At 32.2% G+C, this 23,229-nt stretch overlaps 1 protein-coding gene across 3 annotated transcripts in view; it reads left to right on the top strand.

Annotated features, from left to right (window-relative positions):
* The window catches only part of MYLK4 (myosin light chain kinase family member 4), a 199,686-nt gene that overhangs the window by 87,665 nt on the left and 88,792 nt on the right, over positions 1–23,229 (top strand). For all 3 annotated transcript variants that reach the window (XM_031946947.1, XM_023496378.2, XM_031946948.1), the window contains one exon: positions 1,596–1,866. In XM_031946947.1, the coding sequence (XP_031802807.1) occupies positions 1,633–1,866 (234 nt within the window). In that variant the 5' untranslated portion in view covers positions 1,596–1,632. The remainder of the gene's footprint in view (positions 1–1,595; positions 1,867–23,229) is intronic.

Below are 23,229 nucleotides of genomic sequence, written 5' to 3'. Positions count from 1 at the left end.
TCATCCTCTCCTTACCTGACCTCCTTGAAAAGGCTGAAGTCTAAAATTAAAAATCTTCCCCATCTGACTAACTGTGTAACAGCTGAGCAATATGAGATCAAGACCCATATTAATTAAACAGGAGCTCAAACTGGCATTATAGAGAAAGGGAACTTCCATTCAGAGAAGGGAGTATATATACTCCAGAGGTTACAGAGGGTTTTTCTGAGTAACAATGATGACTTTCGCCCAGGGAGTTTCCTAATGAGGTTGAATTCTTCACTTCCCTTTTCCTGTGGAATAGTTACTACTCTCCCCCTGCAATGATGAAAACACAGGAATTCGCTCATGTTTATACAGTATGTAAATTTGCTTTTATCTTACACCTTAAAATGAATGTCTCTTTCTCTTTTGATTTAGATTTAGATGAGTTCTTCATATCATCAATTCTGTGTTAAATGTTTGCTGTTAGTTTGCAATATCAATAAGCTCTCTAACTTTGCTAGCCACTTCTCTAAGGGTGAGTTATATGTTGTGTTTTCTTTGATCCATACTTGAGCACCAAATGCATTTGAATAGAATATGTTAATCAAAATCAGCCTTAGAAATATCTATGAGTCTACCTATCTAGGAAAAGTAAGGCTTTCTTCAGAGTAAAGAGAGTGCTAAGTGTATATTCTATCTATAAAGTTCTGGCTAATGATATTTGGGAATTTTAAAAATAAGAATTTAAGTGTTTTGTGACTAATTAGAGTTTTGTCGATTTTATTTCTCAAGTTTTGTGAAAGTGAGGGGGTAGGTTGCATTGCATATTTATCACATAAAAAAGCAAGAACAAATTCCAACTAATACAATTATAGCTGGATAAGAGATTGAGAAAAAGTGATTTTTCATGAAAATCCCCAGCAGAGGGCCTCAGATCTTAGCCATGAAAATGGATAATACATTAAAATATATGTTTTTATTTTATATATATTTTATTTTTATGTATTATTTTATATAGTTTATATATTAACCATATATTTTTATGTGTTTTATTTATTAACCATATGTAATGGCCAAGAAATATTAGGAATGCTATATATCATGTGATAAAATATTTAAAAGCATTTCTCAATAATCTTTATTGAGACTGCTGATGAGTTACTTACCTGTGTTATTTTTTTGTGTGTTTATAAAGAACAAAATCCCTGGGCCTCAGTTTCTTTTAAAACAAAGGGTTTGAAGTAAAATTCTGGTAACTTTAAATTTTTAATTCTCTATTCTACATCTCTATATATAATTCATTACATGATTTTAAAAGTGGTTTTCTTTTAAAAAACAAATACCTGTCTTTTACAATTATGTGAGTTGTTTGATATTCACTTATAATTTAAAATAAAAAAAATCATTGAATAATATTTAGGACAAATCTCTGGGTTTTTATTTTTGTAGGGAGGTGGAAAACACCTCTTTTTAAAACCTAGTTGTGATATCATATTTGTTCCCTGACCACTGACTTATCCTTTCCAAGCTTAATAGAAGAGTGAATTCTCCACATCGATCTTAGGCTTTTGCTCAAATAGTAAAATATGAAAAATTACTGACACCTATTTTCTTTTTTCTTTTTATTACAGCCAAGAGGCAGGAGAAATCAAAGAGCATGACTATTCTATGATTTACAAATCTGAGACAGAGAGAGATGAAAACCGTACTCCAGACAGTAACTTAATCAAACTCACAAGCAAGATGTTAAAAATGAATAGGCTGGAAGGAATAAATACATGTTACAATAGTAACCTGTTGGAGAAAATGGCTTTTTTGCAATGTGTAGAAAAAGGTGAGACTGTACAATGTTTTTTGAAGGAAAACACCAATGAACTTGATTCTGGAGCTGAAGAGAATGAGGTAAAGTATTTCATTATTTATTTAACTGTCCTTAAAGTAGTAATGATTTTACATTTCTCTTTTCATGTATAACACTTTCATTTAACTCATTCATTTAAAATTATAACCATTATGATTTTGTTTTGATATAAAGAGTTGATAGGAGTGAAAAAGTAAATCTCATTTAATTAAAAATTCCAAGTTGAAATAATGGGATTAGGCTTTTGGTAAAGTAAGAACTAAGCCTTTGAGACCTCCTTGAAATAACAACATTATACAAATTATAGCTAATGCTATTGAATTAATGAAAGGGGGGAAAGACATTTTGCATTCATATATTAGAAGAAAAATATTGAAAATTGTGCCTGTTTTTTTCCTTTCAACCCCAAATTCAAAAGGAGACAGGATTCAGAAATATTAAATAGAGTTAGATTTTCCTTCTGTGAGGTCCTACAACTTTTGGCAGAATTGTGAATTATTATTTACCTTAAAGTCTTGAAACTGGATAGGGATCGAGGAAGGATGGGGAGATAATAAAATTTTTAAGCAGAGTGGGAGCAAGGAATGCCATTTCTATATTATAATTTCATCAAGGAATTCTGGGAAATTATAAAGATTGAGCTAGAGATTGAGTGACCATGTTTTTTGGATCCAAACTTGGATTACAGAAATTATAAGGACTGTTTTTTTAAATGTTTCATTAAAAGTATATTTTCTAGAATATCTCAGTCTTTTTTTCTTTTTTTTTTTCATTAAAGCTTTTTATTTACATAACATATGCATGGGTAATTTTTCAACACTGACGCTTGCAAAACCTTCTGTTCCAAATTTCTCCCTCCTTCCCCCATCCCTTCCCCTGGATGGCAAGTAGTCCAATACATCACATATGTTAAGATATATGTTAATCCAACATATGTATATATATTTATACAGTTATCTTGCTGCACAAGGAGAATCAGATCAAGAAGGAAGGAAAAAAATGTGAAAGAAAACAAAATGCAAGCAAACAACAATAGAGAGAGTGAAAATGCCATGTTGTGTTCCACACTCAGTTCCCATGGTCCTCTCTCTGGGTGTAGATGGCTCTCTTCATCACTGAACAAGTGGAAGTGATTTGAATCTCATTGTTGAAGAAAGCCATGTCCATCAGATTTGATCGTCGTATAACCTTGTTGCTGTATATAATGATCTCCTGGTTCTGCTCATTTCACTTGGCATCAGTTCATGTAAGCCTCTCCAGGCCTTTCTGAAATCATCCTGTTGGTCATTTCTTACAGAACAATAATATTCCATAACATTCATATACCATAATTTATTCAGCCATTCGCCAATTGATGGGCATCCACTCAGTTTCCAGTTTCTGGCCACTACAAAAAGGGCTGCAACAAACATTCGTGCACATACAGGTCCCTTTCCCTCCTTTAAGATCTCTTTGGGATATAAGTCCAGTAGTAACATTGCTAGATCAAAGGGTATGCACAGTTTGATAACTTTTTGAGCATAATTCCAAATTGCTCTCCAGAATGGTTGGATCCATTCACAGTTCCATCAGCAATGTATGTGTCACAGTTTTCATCCCCTCCAACATTCGTCATTATCTTTTCTTGTCATCTTAGCCAATCTGACAAGTATGTAGTGGTATCTCAGAGTTGTCTTAATTTACATTTCTCTAATCAATAGTGATTTAGAACACCTTTTCAGACTAGAAATAATTTCAATTTCTTCATCTGAAAATTGTCTATTCATATTCTTTGACCATTTATCAATTGGAGAATAGTTTAAATTCTTATAAATCTGAATCAATTCTCTATATATTTTAGAAATATGGCCTTCATCAGAACTTTTGAATGTAAAAATGTTTTCCCAGTTTATTGCTTCCCTTCTAATTTTGTCTGCATTAGTTTTGTTTGTTCAAAAACTTTTTATCTTAATGTAATCAAAATTATGTATTTTGTGATCCATAATGATCTTTAGTTCTTCTTTGGTCACAAATTCCTTCCTCCTCCACAGATCTGAGAGATAAATTATCCGATGTTTTTTCTAATTTTTTTTAATAATATCATTCTTCATGTCTAGATCATGAACCCATTTTGACCATATCTTGGTATATGGTATTAAGTGTGGGTCAATGCCTAGTTTCTGCCATACTAAGCTTCCAATTTTCCTAGAAGTTTTTATCAAATAGTGAATTCTTTCTTATCACCAAATCTGGAGTCTTTGGGTTTGTCACACACTAGATTGCTATGGTCATTGACTATTTTGTTCTGTAAATCTAACCTATTCCACTGATCAACTGCTCTATTTCATTTGCTTTTCTTTTCATTAATTCCCTTGAAGTAGAATATCTCAGTCTTGAAGAATTGGTAAGGAATTTTTTTTCTATCACATTGTAGATAAAAGATGGGACAAAGTATATATTGTGAGATGTGTCTGTTCCATTCGTTGGCTTTACTTGAATATTTTTCTTTATTACAAGAAATTAGTGGGAGAGAGAGAGAGTCTTTTTAAAAGACTCATTCTTTAAAAAAAAAAAGGAAAAAAATTAGATTTTTTTCTGTAAGAGTAAGAACTTTTATGGGAAATGACTACCTTGAACGTCTATCAGATAATCAACAAATCAGCAAGTATTTGTTTTTCTATGTGTCAAGCACTGAACTAAGCTTTTGCAATACAAAATAAAAATGGAATAGGTGCCCATCCTCAAAAAACTTACATTCTAATGGGGGGGGGGGAATAATATAGAAATAAATTAATATATACAAGATAAAGGTATGATAGAAACAAAATAACTTTAGAGTGGATGACACTAGCATCTGAGGGGACAGAAAAAGGCTTCTTTCAAGAGTTGGCATTTGAGTTGAGTTTTGAAGGAAGTCACACATTCCAAAAGGGCAGAGTAAGTAAGGCTTTGAGATCTACCAGCTGATCCAGATCTATTGGAGGAGTCCAATATTACATATTTATTTATAGATGTTTCATTTTATAGTACTCTTCATCTCTAAAATGAAATATTTCTGCCATGACAATAGCAAAGCTAGACAACAAGGCAAAGCAACAAGCATTTATTAAGCTTTTAGTATGTGCCATACATTGTGCAAGCACTAGGGATACACATATAAGCAAAAAGAAAGTTTTTGCCCTCAAGTAGCTTACATTCAAATGGGAGAAGATAAAGCACAAATAGGAACAGAAAAACAGGTTGGGATAGAAGAAAGGTACTGTCACAGGGCCACAATAGTGAAATCCAAAAAATGAAAACTACAACTTGAGGAAAACACAATGCACATTTATTGAGAACTTTCACTGAACAAAATACAATATATTTTTTGTCCTTTAAAGGGAGAGAAAGAGACTCCTTTTTGTACAATCTCAAATTATGAAATGCAGAGATTGTGATTTAGAGCAATCTTTGGTTAGCAAGACTAAAAGATGAGAGCTTTGCTTAGGTTGTGAGAATATCTTCCCATCAAAATTACCCATGGATACCACTATTAGAATGATTGATGACATGTCCTTATGTGAGGATGTGAAGAATAGCCTTGTCTTGGGTTTGCCTATTTATTGTTTGCCTACTGAGAGTGACATGGTCATTCTAGTTCCGAGATTCACTCATGGGCATGATGTTTAAAAAGTTTCCAGGAGATTTGGTAGAAAGACCAGAGACCAGCGATCAAAACTTGGACTTGGGTTCCTAGTGAAGAACAACCATTGTATATAAAACTCCCTAGTGAATCTCTGAATCCAGAGATGGCAGGTGAGAAGAGGAAGCTCTAGCCAAAGAATTTTTGGAGACAGCTTCCTATAAAGAAAAGTGGCCATCATATAGCCCTACAGCTAGAAGATAACCAAAATACTGAGCTATATGGAGGAGCAAACCTAGATATTTGTCTCCACTATAACTTTGAATTATGTGAATTATGCAGAACTAATTGTGCAGAAGATTTCTAATTCCATGTTTGTTTATTTTTGGGGAGATAACCAAAATATAGAAAACTATAGATCTTGAGGACTACATAGGATCCTGGAGAAATTAGATGTGATAAGAATGAGGGGAAAGTCAAGGAAGGAGTTAGAGAGTTGTTTTGACTAATATAGTTAATAATTGCTCATCAATTAATTAACAGATTTATAAGCTCAGCTAGGAAACTTTTATATTATGTACCTTTTTGTGGGGGAAAATATTGTCCAAAATTCTATATATGCAAGGTTTGAGGATCCTTTTATCTTTTTTTTCCCTATAGAGCCAAATTCTGAGGTTCTAAGGATAAATTCTTAGGGAAAATAAATCAAATAATTTGGGGAAAGCCTCCCCAAGATTGAACATAGTCCATTAAATCTAGGACTTTAATTGTTGCTCATAAGTTAACCTTCCACTTACTCCATAAATTATACTGAATCAGGATATAGGGAATTCAATAGAAGGAAGATACTATATATAGGACCATGATGGTAAAGTTCAGAGAGTGAAAACTATAGCTTGGAGGGACAATGCACATTTATTGACAATTTTCACTGTACAAAATATGATAAATTATTTTGTCCTTCAAAAAGAGAGAAAGAGACTCTCTTTTATACAATCTCAAATTATGAAATGCAGAGATTGTGATTCAGTTAATCTGTTTGATTAGCAAGACTAAAAGATGAGAGTTTGGGGCCTAGAAAAAATTGCAAACTACACTCAATCCTAGAACCCCCAAGAGAAGTAATAGGTGTTTGCTAACTATAATTTAGACTCTATTCATATTCTAAAAACAGTTATATTCTAAAACTACAAAACAGTAAGGGTTACTGTGACACAGAAAGATTAATTGGCTGTCTTTCTGATAATCTTTGACTGAGAAATAACATTGAGGGAAATAATGACCTAACCACTAATGAGAAAAAGTTATCATGAGTTATTATCAAATGATATGTTAATAAAGTCATAATTAGGGAGAGTTTGAACCCATAATATAATTAGAAGAATTTCCCATTTAGAAAAATCCTTTCATTAGTACAGAAATCAGTACTCAGTTAGTAACTGAACTTAGAGAGTTGCCTGGAGCCCTGAAAAATTAACTTCCCAATGACCATATGAGATTTTTTTGTGTCACAGGAATAATTTGAACCCTTCTATCCACTGTACCATGCAAGTACTGTTGTCCTTACTTTAGATATTCAGAAACTGAGGCTTGTTTTGTTCTAAATTGTGTTCAATGCCACTTGGCAGGGAAAGCTTAGTTTTGAGATTTGCTGGTACTCAAACATTTAAATACTGTTAAATCAAGAATATTTTATTCCTCTAGATGGCACCATCTACTGTGCTAAATTTCTACATGTTTTAAAAAGATGCATTTTCTGTGAAAAGCAAACTTCTTGATTTCCCTTTTCCTTCATTATTATAAATTCCACTCCCCCTTCCTTTTATCATAGGATAATAGATCGAAAGCTGGAACATGAGTAGAGTTCTTCTATTTTAAATCTAATATTTTACACATTGTAAAACTGAGGTTCAGAGAAACTCTTGTTCAAAGTTGAACATAACAGATTGAAAGAAAACGAGGCAGGATTCACACTTACATTCTAGGACTCTCTGGCCGCTTCTCTTTTTACTATATGTTAAAGCCAATGTCTCCAAGAATTGTGCTTCTAGGTCAAAGAGATATCAGTCCTATTTGGAGAGTACTTATTTAGTACTTTATTGTACCCATGATTCCATCTGTGTGAGCCCTCATTCCTCATGTTTTCAGATAATAGCCCTTCCTGCTTTCCATCTTGTAAGATTCTTGTCAATTACTTTTTCTAATGATCCTCCTTAGAGAGGAGAAAGGCCTTCTTTTGAGTCTTTTAATACTTTAGAAGATATTTATGTGGCAGATGAGCATCTATTTGTTATATCTCAATCTGACCTCATGACTGTTCCATCATTTCTTCTAGCCGTTTTTATCGTGATGATTTCTTTTATTGCTATTTCTTGGCAAGTCAATTGTTTGTAAATATGAGGCTGCCTATCTATAGCCACCATCTATTTTTCTGTTGCTGTTTGATTCACCTGCAATTTTTGATTATATCTTTACTGTTTTATGATAGAATATCTACTAGGAGAATATTGATACTGGAAAAACTGAGTTTGTAGCAATGATCAAGCTGAGATCATTTTGAGTACTTTATAATTTATTAAGTATGATCCAGGCTCATCTTTTATTTAATTATGTATTATTCTAATCATTAGCTAACATTTTCTGATGATTCTCTATACTAGATAAGATGAGATTGAAGGGGTTGGGGATGAATTCAATTCCTACCTTCAAGGAGCTTAAAGTCTAATATTTCCTGAGACGCTATGAGACACTTATTTATAATTTAATTCAATAGCCTGATACCCTTCTATTCAACTCATTCCAGTCCATTGTCTATTTGCAATGCCTGTCTACCATATGTGTACTGATAAAACTAACTCAGTTGACTTCCTATCCAAATACATGTCATAATCTGAACAATATTGCAATCTTCATCTACTTTGTTTTTCAAGTGTGGATATATAGACTGATCTTCTAAGTAAATGTGGATCTAATTGAGGATACATTATGTCATTCTAGAACTTCATGCAGTCAGCATAGCAGCTTTCTTCAAAAACAGTATCCAGCAGCATCTGGAAAACATTTCCACAGGAAATCTCTCTAAGATTTTGGATGTTTCCTAGAACAACTTCTGTGAAAGGGCTAAATATCTTTTATATTTACATATGTGTTGATACTCAATTTTTGAGGGGTTATAAAGGTATCTTTCATAGCCCTTGAGTAAAGGGCAAGCACCTGATCAGTCCTTATCTCTGAGATCTATTTAATAGTGAAATACAATACAGAAATAACACTATATACACATTTATGTGTCTTTAATTCCACTTTTATTCAATAATACCTACAAGGATGCATATTTGACAAATGAACTGTTCTGGTAAGGGTGAAACAATCCACATATCCTCTTCCTTATACATTATAGTTGAGTATCCCAGAATCTACTTTTCCTGGGCCTGTGTGGTGAAATTCTTCCTTGTAGTATCACATTCACAAATAGAGGAAGTATAGATCTAATTGTGCATTTCTATTATTTGTACTATTTTTTGGTATTCTATCTCTGATCCTTAAAGCAAAATATCTACTTTGGCTCCAGGACATTATAATTAGAAAGATTTTTTTTGGGGTTTTTGTTTTTTTTGGGGGGTTTTGTTTTGGGTTTTGTTTTGCTTGTTAGTTTTTTTTCCTTTTAATTGATTATGGCTATGCCCTTTGGCATATATATTTTATGCTTATATGAATGATTTTGTCAAAACTAACCTTACATAGGGGCTCTTCTAGGAATATTTCAGAAATATTTCCAAGGAAATGAAAATCTTGCATAAATATGAGTATTTAATTTTTCTTTGTTTTTACTAAGTCAAAAGAACAGGATCTTGGTAATTACACCAAACAATGCAAAGCTTTCTTAAATTGTAGGGTAAGGAGAAGTGTTTCTGTAAATAAGGGTTTATAGGAATCCTAGAGGAGTATTACAGATGAGTTTTCATGACTGGGCCTGAGCTAACTTTTGAATTATACAATTAGTCATTGAAAGTTACAAACTCAGTGAATCATTCAACAAAGTTGTTATTATGACTTAACAATATTATAATCTTAGATTATCTTGACACAACATCAAACACATTATTTGATGTGAATCTGTAAGAATTTGTATGTGTGTGTATATGTGCTTGTATGTATGTGTGTGTGTGTGTATGTGTGTGTGTATAGGATCAATCAATATACACAAGAGGAATCTTGTATTATTTGCACTATTCAGCCCATTTTGTATGAATATATGGATTGCTGTAGAAAATTATCTGAGAAGGACTTTTCCCCCATAAATGTGTTTTCCTCAAGAAAATTGGTCAGTTTATAAGTATTTTAAATATTTTTATACATGGCACTGAATTCAAAGACAAAAACATGATCCCAGACTTCAAGGTGCTCACATTCTAATGGAGAAAGAAAACATATAATTGATCATATGTACAAACAAAATATATATAAAGTAGATGTAAGATGGCTGAGGAAGCCAGGAAGGGCTTCCTTTTGAAGCTGGCATTTGAGCTGAGCCTTAAAAGAAGCCAGGAAAGCTGAGAGGTGAAGGTGAGAAGGGAAAGCACTCTAGACTTCGGGGCTCAACTAATGCATTGGAATGGAATTGGAGAGGAGAACAGAGTGAAAAGTCTACAAATTGTTCTTATTAAAATATATATACATACATATATATTATAAAGATAAGAAAATAGGTATAGAGGTGAGTAGTTTCTGCTTGTTCTCATTGGTTTTCACAATTACCAGATGCCATCTCTTTTATTCTTTTGGAATCGTATCAGAAATATCTGAAAATTGATTCCTGAAAGTAAATTTAAAAATTTACTTCCAGTGCAAATTTCTTCCATCAGGATCTCTAAATTTATCTTCTAAACTATCCGTTCCCACTTCTTTAAACTGTGCATTGAGAGGGTAGAATCCAAATTTGCTTGTGCTAGTAGTACTTTGCCTTCAAGATTTTGTTGGTGTGGATGCTTGCTTCATTGATACAGTTGATAGATAAGCACCCAACTTTGTAGATTCTCCTTATGAGTTTCTGTGGATGAAAAAAATCATCACCCTGCAGCCAAATCGATGACAAAGTTCTCCTAATTTAGCTAGCTATATGTTTCCACAAAAATCAAGGAAACTTCAATCCTGTTTTCTAATTTATGACATTGAGGTAATAATGTAATAACAATCATTAGATATCATCAATTTACATTATCAGATTGCTGTGAGGCTCAAATGAGGTCCAAGGATCCTAGGTCAGATTTAGAGCAAAAAAGGGTTTTAAAGGTCATGTAGTCCTGTCCCTTATTTTATAGATGAGGAAACCAAAACTTATAAAGATTAAATGACCTACCAAGGTTTGATTCTAAATCCTGTGCTTCTTATGCTATTCCATATAAGACTTGTTATTTGTTTTTTGAATTTTCAAGTTTTAATTATTTTAAAAAATTAATCTGTTCTTCCTACCACCTTACTCCCACTGAAAAACAAAAAACAAGCCCCTCAATACACAGTAATATAGAATATGACAAAACAAATTCCCACCTTAGTCATGTCCAAAAATGCATGTCTCTTTCTTCATTTTAAGTTCTTTACTTCTGTATCAGGAGGCAAGTGGTATGTTTCATTTCTATGCCTTTGGATTCATAGTTCATCTTCATAATGATCAGAGTTCTAAAGTTCTTTAGAATTGATTTCCACTATAATATTATTTTTTTATAAATTGTTTTTTTAGGTATGCTCACTTCACTCTGTATTCAGTTTATAAAAGTCTTACCAGTTTCTCAAAAATTATCTGTTTCATTATTTCTTATGGCACAAAAATATTCCATTGTATTCATAAGCCTCAATTTGTTTAGCCATTTCCTCGATAGGAAAATATCTTCAAGTTTCTACTTTTTGACTTCTATGAAAATATCTTCTATAAGTCGTTTTTTTTTATACATAGATCTTTTTCCTCTTTCCTTTATTTCTTTGGGATATAGGCACCATAGTGGTGAGATAATGACATATAGCCATTTGCAAACCTTAAAGTACTATATAACTGCCACTTATTATCTTATTATTAATATATTATATGCTATTATAAAATTATATATAAATATGTATTTATATATGATATTATGGATTATTTGTAATTATATAACATAACTACAGGTAATTATGTGCCTAGATGCAATTATATAGAATTAATTATATATTATGTGGTAGAATTACAAAATCATATCTAAATGTATAATTATGTAGTCATAAAATATATATTATTACTTTATACTCATATTAAATAATTATGTGTACAATTCTTACATATAATAGGTATAATGTATATAATGACATATAGTTCTATATTATTTTCTACATATCAAATATTATATATTACATATACATTATAATATATAATATATATTTATACTTGATGTTATTATATTTATTATTATTATCTCTAGTTTAGTAATTATTTCATTCCCTGAGCTTCCTACTGCACTTTTTCTGTATTTAATCCATGTTTATAAAGCAGTATAGGAGTATGTTGGGTAAATGTTTAAAATATATTTATACACTTTTAATTTCAATCTATATTATTAATATTTTCTTAAATCTATTCAACCATTAAAACAATAAATCAAACCCTGATTTGTATAGATGATTTCTGAAGTATAAATGTTTATACAATTTGTCAATCTGGAAAATAAATTAATTAAAGCTTGCTCTAGCACATATACCCCTGTCTGGGTCAAAGGATATTGCTGTTATAAATATTATTTTATAAATTTCATAGTGCTAGAAAAATCTTCAAATATTATCATGAGAGAAAATATATAAAATATCTTTGAAAGTAGTTTACAATTTAGGAAAACAATTACAGTTAATTGTGATATAGAGAAGAGGCTTAAGCTAAGATACCAGACTAAATGAATGTTGATTTAGATAATTTACTAATGTAGAGTTAGGGAATTTGGATTTTAGTTCTTTCTTGGACTGCTGTATCTCAGAATGTCAATTTTCTCTTTTTAGTGATACAAAATGAGTTCCCCCATTGTTCTTGTTCAGTCATTTTCAGTTGTGTTATACTCTTTATGACCCCATTTGGGATTTTCTTGGCAAAGATTCTGGAGTGGTTTGCCATTTCCTTCTTCAGAAGGCTCATTTTACAGATGAGAAAATTGAGGCAAACAGGGTTAAGTGACTTGCTCAGTCACACAGCTAATAAATGTGGTTAGATTTGAAATTCAGAGTTTTAGACTCCTAGCATGGCATTCTATCTTCCACTATACCACCTAACTACTCCAACTTCCCCCACACAGCTATCATCAAAAACATGAATACTAGTGATCAGAAAATTCTGAATAAACTCAATAGAGCAATTACTATTTCTCAAATAGAGTAAAACCTTTGTTGAGCTGAAGTAACTGTTTGTAAACATTCACAATGTCCAAAACATTAGCTTTGACCAATTAAATGCCTGGCTCTTTCAGAAGTAAAAATGTCATCATATAATCTAAGTTAACTTTGTTTTCTAGAGCAATATTTCACATATGAAGATTTTCTTCTTTATGTTTTGTTGTTATAGGACAAATGTATATTTCTGTTTCTCTTTCATGAACATCAAATACTTTTTATATAACGTTATATAGAATTAAAGTCTACCAGATATTTCTAACTGGGAAATTTAGGAGATAGTTTTTTGTTTATTGACGATAACAGATACATTTTCTCCCCATTGCATAGATATTGTTTTTTTATTTTTATTTTTTATTTTTTATTTTTTTATTTATTTTATTTTATTTATTTATTTATTTTTATTTAATAGCCTTTTATTTACAGGATATATACATGGGTAACTTTACAGCATTAACAATTGCCAAACCTCTTGTTCCAATTTTTCACCTCTTACCCCCCCCACCCCCTCCCTAGATGGCAGGATGACCAGTAGATGTTAAATATATTAAAATATAAATTAGATACACAATAAGTATACATGACCAAAACGTTATTTTGCTGTACAAAAAGAATCAGACTCTGAAATATTGTACAATTAGCTTGTGAAGGAAATCAAAATGCATAGATATTGTTAAAAGAACATTATGACTTTGTGATTTTACACTTATATGTAGGAGACTATGTGCTGTGATATGGTAGAGGGAGTTGTGAAGTTCTTTATTCAAATCCCACTTTACACAGCTAGGCAAATCACTTATCCTTTATTTACCTCAGAAAACTCCTTAAGAGTTATTTATTGATATTAAGAGTATTGGACATTGTTACATGGCAATCTTGATTTCATTGGTTGTAAGGCACTCTCAGTGAGGAGACTCCCCCTACTAAAGCAGATTTGCTATTTATGCAATTTATAGTCTTAGAGAGTTGCATGAGACACTGAGAGATTAAGTGATTTGCTTGACTTCATACTATCAATAGACTTGCTAAATGGTGCAGTAGAATGCTGGGCCTGAAATCAGGAAGGCATATTTTTGTGAGTTTAAATCTGCTCTCAGACCCTTATTAGCTGTGTGACCTTGAGCAAGTAACTTTTCACCTTGTTTGCCTCAACAACACACTGGTAATATTTGTCAGGGGTAAAACTTGAATCAGAAACACAAATTTAGGTATTTTAGGCTGTGTCTTAGGGTTTTGTAATTTTTTTTCCTGCAATACCATATGTTTTCCTAAACATAGATTTAGAAATTTGCAATACCACCATTTTGTACAAGGACACTTGGAGCTCACAGGCTAGTAAAACAAGTCCCTTTTATTGAGGGGAGAAAAATGAAGGGTGATTAGAGAGAATGATGGAAATAGGTCAGGACCATTGTTCTCCTCAGGGTGAAATTAGGTACTCTACCCCATAGGGCTTTGGAGAAAATGAGGCAATCCAAATCCAGTTGACTTTATTTTTCTGTTTTAAGACATGAATACCAAGAGATGAAATCATCATTTACATCTGGAAAGAATATAATTGTCTCCCCAAATCTCTAAATGAAGAAATTAAGAATAAGTTTAAAATGGCCCTAGTAAAGTCTGGTGGATTTTAGGGGAAAGTTCCTATCTGGTTCTACCAGGACCAAGCAATGAGAAGAGAGAGAAGCTTGGATCTGGGAAATGAGACTGATTCATGTTTAGTGGGGAAGGGAAAAATCCCTGGGAAATTGAGACTAATTGGATTTCAAACTCTATTGTTGGGAAGGCAGCTTTAGCACCTTAGCAATTGGTGGTATTCTGATAAGGTGACTTAGGGAAGCTTTAAATTTTCGCTTAGCTTCTTCATTTAAGGATTTGGGGAGACGATCTTCTTTCCAGATGCAAATGGTGATTTCATTTATTGGTATTCATGTTTTAGAACAGAAAAAGTAAATTTAGGACTCACCTGGGTTTGGAGACTAGAGATTCTCCTTTTTTTGACTTAAGGTTTCAGTTTTTGTTTTTGTTAAAAAAAAAAAAAAATGTACTGCTTTGAGCCTCCATAAAAGCCTCTAAAACAATTTCTAGTTTGAGGTCCTATAATTTTTTTTGGGGGGGGAATCCATTATTCACCAGAATATTCCACTGTATTTATAGAGCCTGGAATGCTTAGTAAATACACATCCTTTTGCAAATAAGTATTTCATAAATAGTTGTGGTGATACTTTAAATACTTGAAAAGAGCAATTAATTTTTTCAGTATTGGTCTTCCTTCCACTGATGCAGTTTGCAATCCTTCTATACCTGAATAGAGTCTTCATAAGTTCTTATGATTAAACAAATAAACAAACCACTTAGTGACTATCCTGGTGATGAGACTACTGGAATTTAACTGTGCTGGTTCTTGAGTGACAAATTTGTAATTTGGGATAGGGCTCTACTGGAAGTCTTTGCAACTTGTTTGGATCTGAAAGAATTCATGTTCCAATTTGGAGGGAGAGATTAGTGATCACATAAGAAAAGACTCATTCTCTTTGGTTTTGCATGGGAAGGCTTAGGAGACTGGGGAGAAAGCTTTGGCTTATGACTTATGGTCAGAACTCTCTTCTTAAAGCAAATTTTAGTTTGCAATGGAAATTTTTCAGGTTTTGATGTTAGTTATTGTACCACCTGTGGGTTAAAATCTAAACTTCTGGTTTTGTAGTTTTCTACATGATCAAACAGAAATTTAACCATATCCCTGTGGAGAAACTTTGCATTTTTATATGGAGAGTTTCCTTATCCCCTGCTTTTTCACACTTTGGTGTCTGGCACAGTCTCATACCTCAAATTGAATGAAAAAAAAATGTAGTGATATTTATAGAAAATTTTGATTTCTGAATGAAGTTCCCAGTAAAGGAAAATAAGGAAACCACTAATTACTATACTTCAGCTCTTTAGCCTCCCTCATTCCCGACATGCTGTTGAAAGAGAGAGACTATTAAAGGAATGTTAAATACTTAAAAAAAAAATGTAACCAAGTTGATTACAAATATAGCAAGAGTATCTGGTAACCTATATTTACTGCCTCTGTTTCAGGTTTAAAATTATTTTGAACAATTAAGAGTCTCTGAATCCTGAACCTGAGAATGGTCCCTATTATAAAAGAAGCATACTTTTTTTTTTTTTTTTTTTTTTTTTTTTTTTTTTTAGTCAATCAGGATTAAATAATTTATCCAGCGTCAAATGTCTCAGGTTGAATTTGAACTCAGATCTTCCTGACAAGAGGGAAGGTGCTCTATCCATTGTACCACTTGGTCACCCCAAAGAAATATAAAAAATTTAGAAAGTAAGTGGTCTCCTGGTTTCATTGTGACAAATAAAAGTAACTGTAAGATGATTACACTTTTCTAGACAGGAAATTCCTGCCAGAACAGTCAAAAGAGAATCCTGCTTTGGGACTGGTGAGGTGAAAAGCAGAATCAGTCATAGAGTACTATAGAAGGAGCAAGACCCTAAAGCCTCTGGCTTTGTTAGGTACAAGGAAACAGGGAATACCCTAAACAGAGCCTTCCCTCTGGTACTAAGAATGATAATGCATGATTTCAGAATTAAGAATAATAATCTAGATTGGAGGTAGATTGGAGGGACTTTTAAGAGTCCTAAAACGGCAAATTATGGATCCATGAGCTTCCACTAGCTTTGAGACAGCCATTGGGAGGAATAGAATTAGGACAAACACAATTTTCAGTAATATTATATCAGTTACCATGTTAACCTATTTCTATTCAAATGATAGTTTAGAAATAAAGAGCCTATACCCCCAGTTATACTATAGCCACTGATATTTCACTCTATGATCTCTTTTGAATCAATATAATCAGAATAGAAAAAGGAGAAATTATAGTCAGAAGAATTTGAATTGGGCAGTCAATGTTACCGACTAGGACTGGTTGGAATAGGGGCAGGCAAAGGAAATTAATTTTTATAACACCTGGTGTAATGTTCTGGTTGGTTTTCTGGAAGTCTTTGGACCAGCCTTCGTTTCAGCAGAGTAATCACCATGACAATAGCCAGGGATAAAGTCTAAATTCTTTATTATCTTCTTCACAGTCTGTCTCCTTGCCTGGGGCTTAGATAGCTTTCTGGAGGCCCTTCAGACAGGCTTTGGTCTCAGTGGGGAAAGCAGGAGGACAGGCCAGCCACCACAAAGGTGAGAGATGGAATGACTGTCTCTTGTCCAGTCCTTGTTGGCTTTTATATACTCTATTATAATTACATCATCGTAGGTGTCAATCTTGTAGAATAGCTGTCAATCTTGTAGGACTATATTAAGTATTAAGTACATGTACTGAACTAGAGAACTATTAATCACCATGTTAAACTAGATAATCATTGTATTATCAATTACACTGAGTTAACACCTTGTTGTAAGAATCCTTGCCTAAGTATGTTTCTCCAGAGTTCTGGCCCATTACAACCTGGGAGGAGGGTGTTATTTAAATATCTATTCAGAAATTATATATTTTTAAAAATTTTATTGATCTTTTTGATTTTATATCTCTGTAATTTTTGAATGCTACAATACCTCTATGTTGCCCTCCCATGACCAGAATTGAGTCCACTTTTACAATAGAGTGGAAAAATTATGCAAAACAACTTATTTAGTAACTATGTCTAACAAATATATGTAATATGTTGTTCCTATAATCTCATGTCTCTATTTTGAGAAGAGGGATGTATGTTTCATCATTTTCTAGGATCATGACTAGTTTTTTTTTTTTTTTTTTTTTTTTTTTTTACTCAGAGTTTGGCTTTCTTTTTGTCATCTTTTATTTTGTATTTCTATAGTAATTATACATGTTCTTTTGCTTCTGCTTAAGTCATTCTGTAACAGTTCTTATAAATCAGTCTATATTTCTTCAAAATTCTCATATTCATATTTTTTACAGCACAGTAATATTCCATTGCATTAATATACTATAGTGTGTTTGTCCATTCCCCCATTAATGGTGCCTGGTTTTGTTTCAAGCTCTTTAGTATCCCCAAAAGTTCTGCTTATGAATATTTGGATATATCAGAATCACTAACCTCCTTGAGTTATGTACTTAGTATTGGGATTGTTGGGTCAAAAATAGGTAATCACCATTTTTTTGCAAATTCAAAATTGCTATCCAGGACAGTTGGAGCACAGTGCTGATTTTTCCAAAAGATCTCCCTTCCTTTCTATGTGTATTTGCAATCCCCTATTTCACCCTCACCATGCCAGTCAACATTAATTATTCAGTTTTTTCATCAGCTTTACCAATTTGAAGGAAATAAAGTAAAACATCTGAGTTATTTTAATTTTTATTTCTTTTATTATCAGGTACTTATAGTATATTTCCTTATAGTTATTGATAGCATATAATTCTTTTGAAAATGGCTTATTCCTATTTTTTCTTTTTACCTCATTTATTGAGGAATGGTTTCTGATCTTTCATATATTTTTCCAGTTCCCTGTATTTATCAATAATATTTAACGCAAAGATTTTTTCCCTGGCTTATAATTTCTCCTCTTATCCTATATTGATTTTGTTTATGAAAAATCTTTTGGATTTTAGTATTAAAATGGTTTATTTTGTTTTTAAAATCAATATCTCTATAGCTTTTGTTGTTATTGTTAAGCATCTTCTTCTTGTCCATGTTTGTAGAAGGTACCTGCTTCTCATTTCTATTTTCTAACTGACTTTATTTAGTTCACATGTCAATTTGAAAATTTTTGTCTTTCACACCGTAAGATGCTGATCTAAATCTAATTTTTGCTCAATTGCTCTTCATTTTTTCTAGCAGTTCACATCAAATGGAAAGTTCTTCCTCAAGTAATTTATCCTTTAGGTACTACTACATATTATACTTTCCTTTTGCATTGCTTTAGTTCTGTCTTTTTCTTTTCTAGTGATCTACCTTTTTATCTTTTGATCACTGTCAATTTGTTTTTGATAATTTCAAATTTATAGTATAGTTTGAGTTCTGATAATGCAATCTTCTCCTTAGTTCTTATTTTTTCTTATTTTCTTTGAATCAAGATTTCTTTGTTCTTTTCGATTGATTTTATCATTATTTTGCCCTGTTCTATATAGTTTTCCTTTAGTATTTTGATTGATATAGCATAAAAATCTATAATTTAGGAACTACTATTTTTATTATATTGGCACGACCCAATCACGGACAATAAATACCTCTCCAATTATTTGTCTCTTCATTGCTATAGTGTATTGTAGTAGTTTTTTCATATAACTGTGTCTTTATAAGTTAAATCTCAGATATTTTATAAATTGTTTAATTATTTTGAATGGAATTTCTCTTATCATGGCTTCCTGGTTATATTAGTCCTAAATAGAAATACTGATAATTTTGTGAATTTATTTTGTGTCCTGTTACTTTACCAAAACTAGTAATCATCTTAATTATTTCCTACCTTGATTCTTTGAGATAAGATAAAAAAAATTTATATGATTGAATAATTTAGATAAAATCTAGTAGTTTCTGAAAGGCCATTATAATTCAAAGTTTATGATTTTATTTTGCTCACAAAAAAGCACAGTGATGCTCAGAAGCAATATACATAATAAGGGATTTCTTCTTCTCATACTACATTGAAGCACAGAATATTTTCTGAAAATGAATAAAATGCTTTCTTTACATCAGAGGTTTTTAACGTTTAGATTTCAGGGCCTTCTTGAACTCAGATTATTTAAAAAAAACTATATCTTTATCTTCAATATAATTGGCATCCTATGAATTTTATACATTTAAAAATCATTCTTAGAAGGCTTCATAAAATTGTTAAAAGGGTTCTTTATATACTTCCCACATACACACATGAAGAACTCCTGCTTTAGATGTTTCCTGGGAAGAAATGAACATTTTTTTTAATCCAAGTCTTCCACAACAATTATCACAGGGCATGGACATTCATTACATAAGGATCTATGATTTCCACTTATCTGAGGCTTAGATAAAGTGATTTTCCATGGTTTCAAAACTAAGTATTATAGGTGGGAACACTTTCAACTGTTCTAGGTTTCCTCTCTTTCATTACATGTAGTTGTTCCTAATAAATATATTCTGAATGAATAATGATAATAATGCACAGTTCTGTAGTGCTTTAAGGCTTATAGTCCCATAAAACAACTCTAAGTACAAATGCAATTATCTTATACACTGGTGTACAAGGTACATGAGTTAAGATACAGATTTTATAGATAAGGAAATTGAGGAAATTTGCACAAATCATGAGGCTAAAAAGTGTCTGATCTGTGCCTTGAATGTGAATTTTAATGAACTTATATTTACCCTTGAATATCCTATAAAGAAGCATCAGGCTACAAATTTTAGCCCAGTTAGATTTTGGGACTTTGTACCCACTAGCCCCATTTTTCCTGGAGGCTTAAAGGTATGTTCTATTTCTCTTATATAGATGTGAAGAAGCAGAGTAATTAGGGTGTCCACATGTCCCTTTAAATCTGTTTATTTTAAATGTTTGGGTCAGGAGATGTCAGCAATAAGTTTCCTACTTTTTTCCTTTTCCTGACTGAGGAGTGAGAACATGTGACAGGAGTGCATTGCTTTTTCCTTTTGCATGGAAGCCAGGAGATGACGGGCAACAAGGGTCTTTACTTTCCTAGTGAATGAATGCCAGAGGAGCCAGCAGAGGTTGGCAGTGGGTGGTGAGATTCATTCCAGCAGCTCAGATGTCACCAGGTATGTAGACAGAACTAGATTAATATGTCTCCATCTTTTACTTTGACTAAAGAAACAAATCCTTAAAATATAACATTTTTCTTCCAGGAATTAAAAAAAATAAAACCGCAAATGCTTTTCACAAAAATTTCACTGTTTATGGTGCTTTCTTTTTTGATATCTTTTCTTGGGAAGAGATTAGTACTGTTAATCATAATAGCAATCATCAACCACTGTCAAAAGTGCCTTCTATGGAATTTATTGTGAATCAGAATCTCACTGGACACATCTGCTTTACTGAGAACGTGGGGAGGGTAAGAAGAGGGTTCTAGGGAGAGGGAGCAAGGGGTCTTAAAAAGGTTGATTGCATATAAATATCCTACCTATAAATAAAATAGCACTACAATCATAATGACATTTTAAATTAAAAGTTAAATTTGATTTAAAAATTATAATTAAATATGTCACTTTTCCATTTTTTTCTTTCTTATCCATGATTATCTCTTTCTCTTTTCTCTCACTTCTTTTTCCTTCTCTTAACCCTTCTTTTTTTTTCCTTCTCTTTTACATTATTTTATCTTTTGCGATCTCCCCCTTATTTCTCAAATTATAGATTTAGAGATGAAAGGGGTTTTAGAAGTTCTTTTTACTAATTTTAGAGATAAAGAAGCTGAGATCCAGAGAAATTAATAATTTGCCCCAGTTATACAAGATGCAAGTGGGAGAAAATCCTTGTCTTTTAAATTCAGAACTCTCTCTCCTGTCCCACAGTGTTTCCTATCATTTCTTCTAGACTTTTCCTTTATTCTATCTCTTTAAAACATCATCTATTATATCATCTTAAATTGTGTTTAAAAGTGTTTACTGGTACAATACTGTGGTCTAGTGAACAAGTTCCTTGTAATTTAGTTTTCAGTAGGCAACTATGTTACATGAGTGAGACACTATGTATACACAGAGTTATTGATGAAACTAAATAAAACTTATAACAAAACTGATCAGATCTATATTGATAATATGTCATAAGGTAGTCATAATGATAAAGCATTCACATAAACTAATGGTACATATAATTGTATAGGCAAACCACATTTAAAATTTAGATCCTCTTTTTAAAGAATTTTTTGATATCCATATAGAACCATTTTTTCCACAAATGCATGCCTGGACCCCTATAACAATTTAAAACACATTGTAGGTATGAGTCAGTAGTCACATAAACCCATAATTCATTAGTCTCCACTAATATATTTCTTTTACAAGGTTAGAGAACAGATTAGTTCAAAACAATATATTTTTAAATATCTGTAAAGCAAGGTGACAAAATAGATTCCTTCCCCTCTCTACTCTCCTGTTTAACAATATTCTCTTTCAAAGATTATCATAATTAAGGGCCAATTGGGTGATACAGTGGATAAATTACCAGTTCTTCAGTAAGGAGTTCAAATCTGACTTCAGATACTTGACATTATCTGTGTGACCCTGACTAAGTAAGTTGTATAACCCTGATTGCCTTGCAAAAAACAAAAAAGTTATCGTATCTTAATGGGGGGGACACGACATTTTCTCAGAGAATATACATGGTCAGGAGAAACATATGTAGGGAACACATGTGGTCAGAAACATGTGAAAGAGAATAATATTTGGCATATATGTGTGGTCAGGGAATATACCAATGATGTCTTCTGATGATATTACCACATACATTTCTGTCACTGTCTATTGGACATGGTATCTCCTATGGTCTCAGGGTCATTGACTTGCTTTCTCTTAGCATTCTTCCATTGGCTGGTGTCTCCCTGCTGTGGAAGGACTAAAGCTTTTTTGTTATTTTTTTTTAACTTTTTTTTCTGGTTTACTTCTAGTATCTCAAAAATGCATGACTATGCATAGTCAAATGTGGTTAAATTTAAGACTATATGAATCCTCACATCCAGTTTTCAGACTACCTTAAACAACAGAAATCCACAACACAATCAGCAACAAAATCAGACAGCAATACCAAGCCCTGAACTGGGAAGTAAGTGACCCGGTACTAGTCATTGTTTTAATTCCATATCACTTTGAGTTAATGATCCTATCTCTCTAGCTTTAGTTTCTTAAAGCCCAACTGAAAACACTGAACTAGAATGATGTCTAACTCTCCTGAAGTCTGGGAGGTGTTGGCAAATATTTAACAATCATCTTTCAAAAAAAAATACCTAGGTTATACTTTTGAATTTAATCTGTATTATTTATATTTTCTTTCTCACTTTCTTTGGTCTGGAAAAAATCAACAAAACAATAAATAAAGGTTTGATTTGTAGCTTTTGTTACTTTGCAAAGTGTAACTACTCATGCTGAAAATTTAACATCAGTTTCTGAATTTGCCTGCAATTCTAAATTCCACTGCACTATGGTAGAAAGATGGATTTGAATTCAGTGAACCTGAGTTCACATTCTATCTTGGCTTAACCTAAGGCCTGCATGATCTTGAATCAGTCATTTCTCTTTCCTTATTTTCTGATGTAGTTGGACTAGATAATTTGCTATAAAGAAAAGTATACTGACTTAGGAAATCTAGAAGCCCTACTTCAAGTCCAAGTATGGCACTAGTAAGAAATACATTTTAAAACCCAAATGTTCATGAGTGACATGTCCCCATTTTATTAGAATTACAAAAGAAACAAAGCAATCTCATGAGGATAAATGAGGT

This window comes from Sarcophilus harrisii, chromosome 1 (assembly GCF_902635505.1).
Source record: "Sarcophilus harrisii chromosome 1, mSarHar1.11, whole genome shotgun sequence".
In the NCBI taxonomy this organism is placed as follows: domain Eukaryota; kingdom Metazoa; phylum Chordata; class Mammalia; order Dasyuromorphia; family Dasyuridae; genus Sarcophilus; species Sarcophilus harrisii.
Note: the sequence above shows the minus strand (reverse complement) of the source record. Positions and strands in the feature narration are given on the sequence as shown.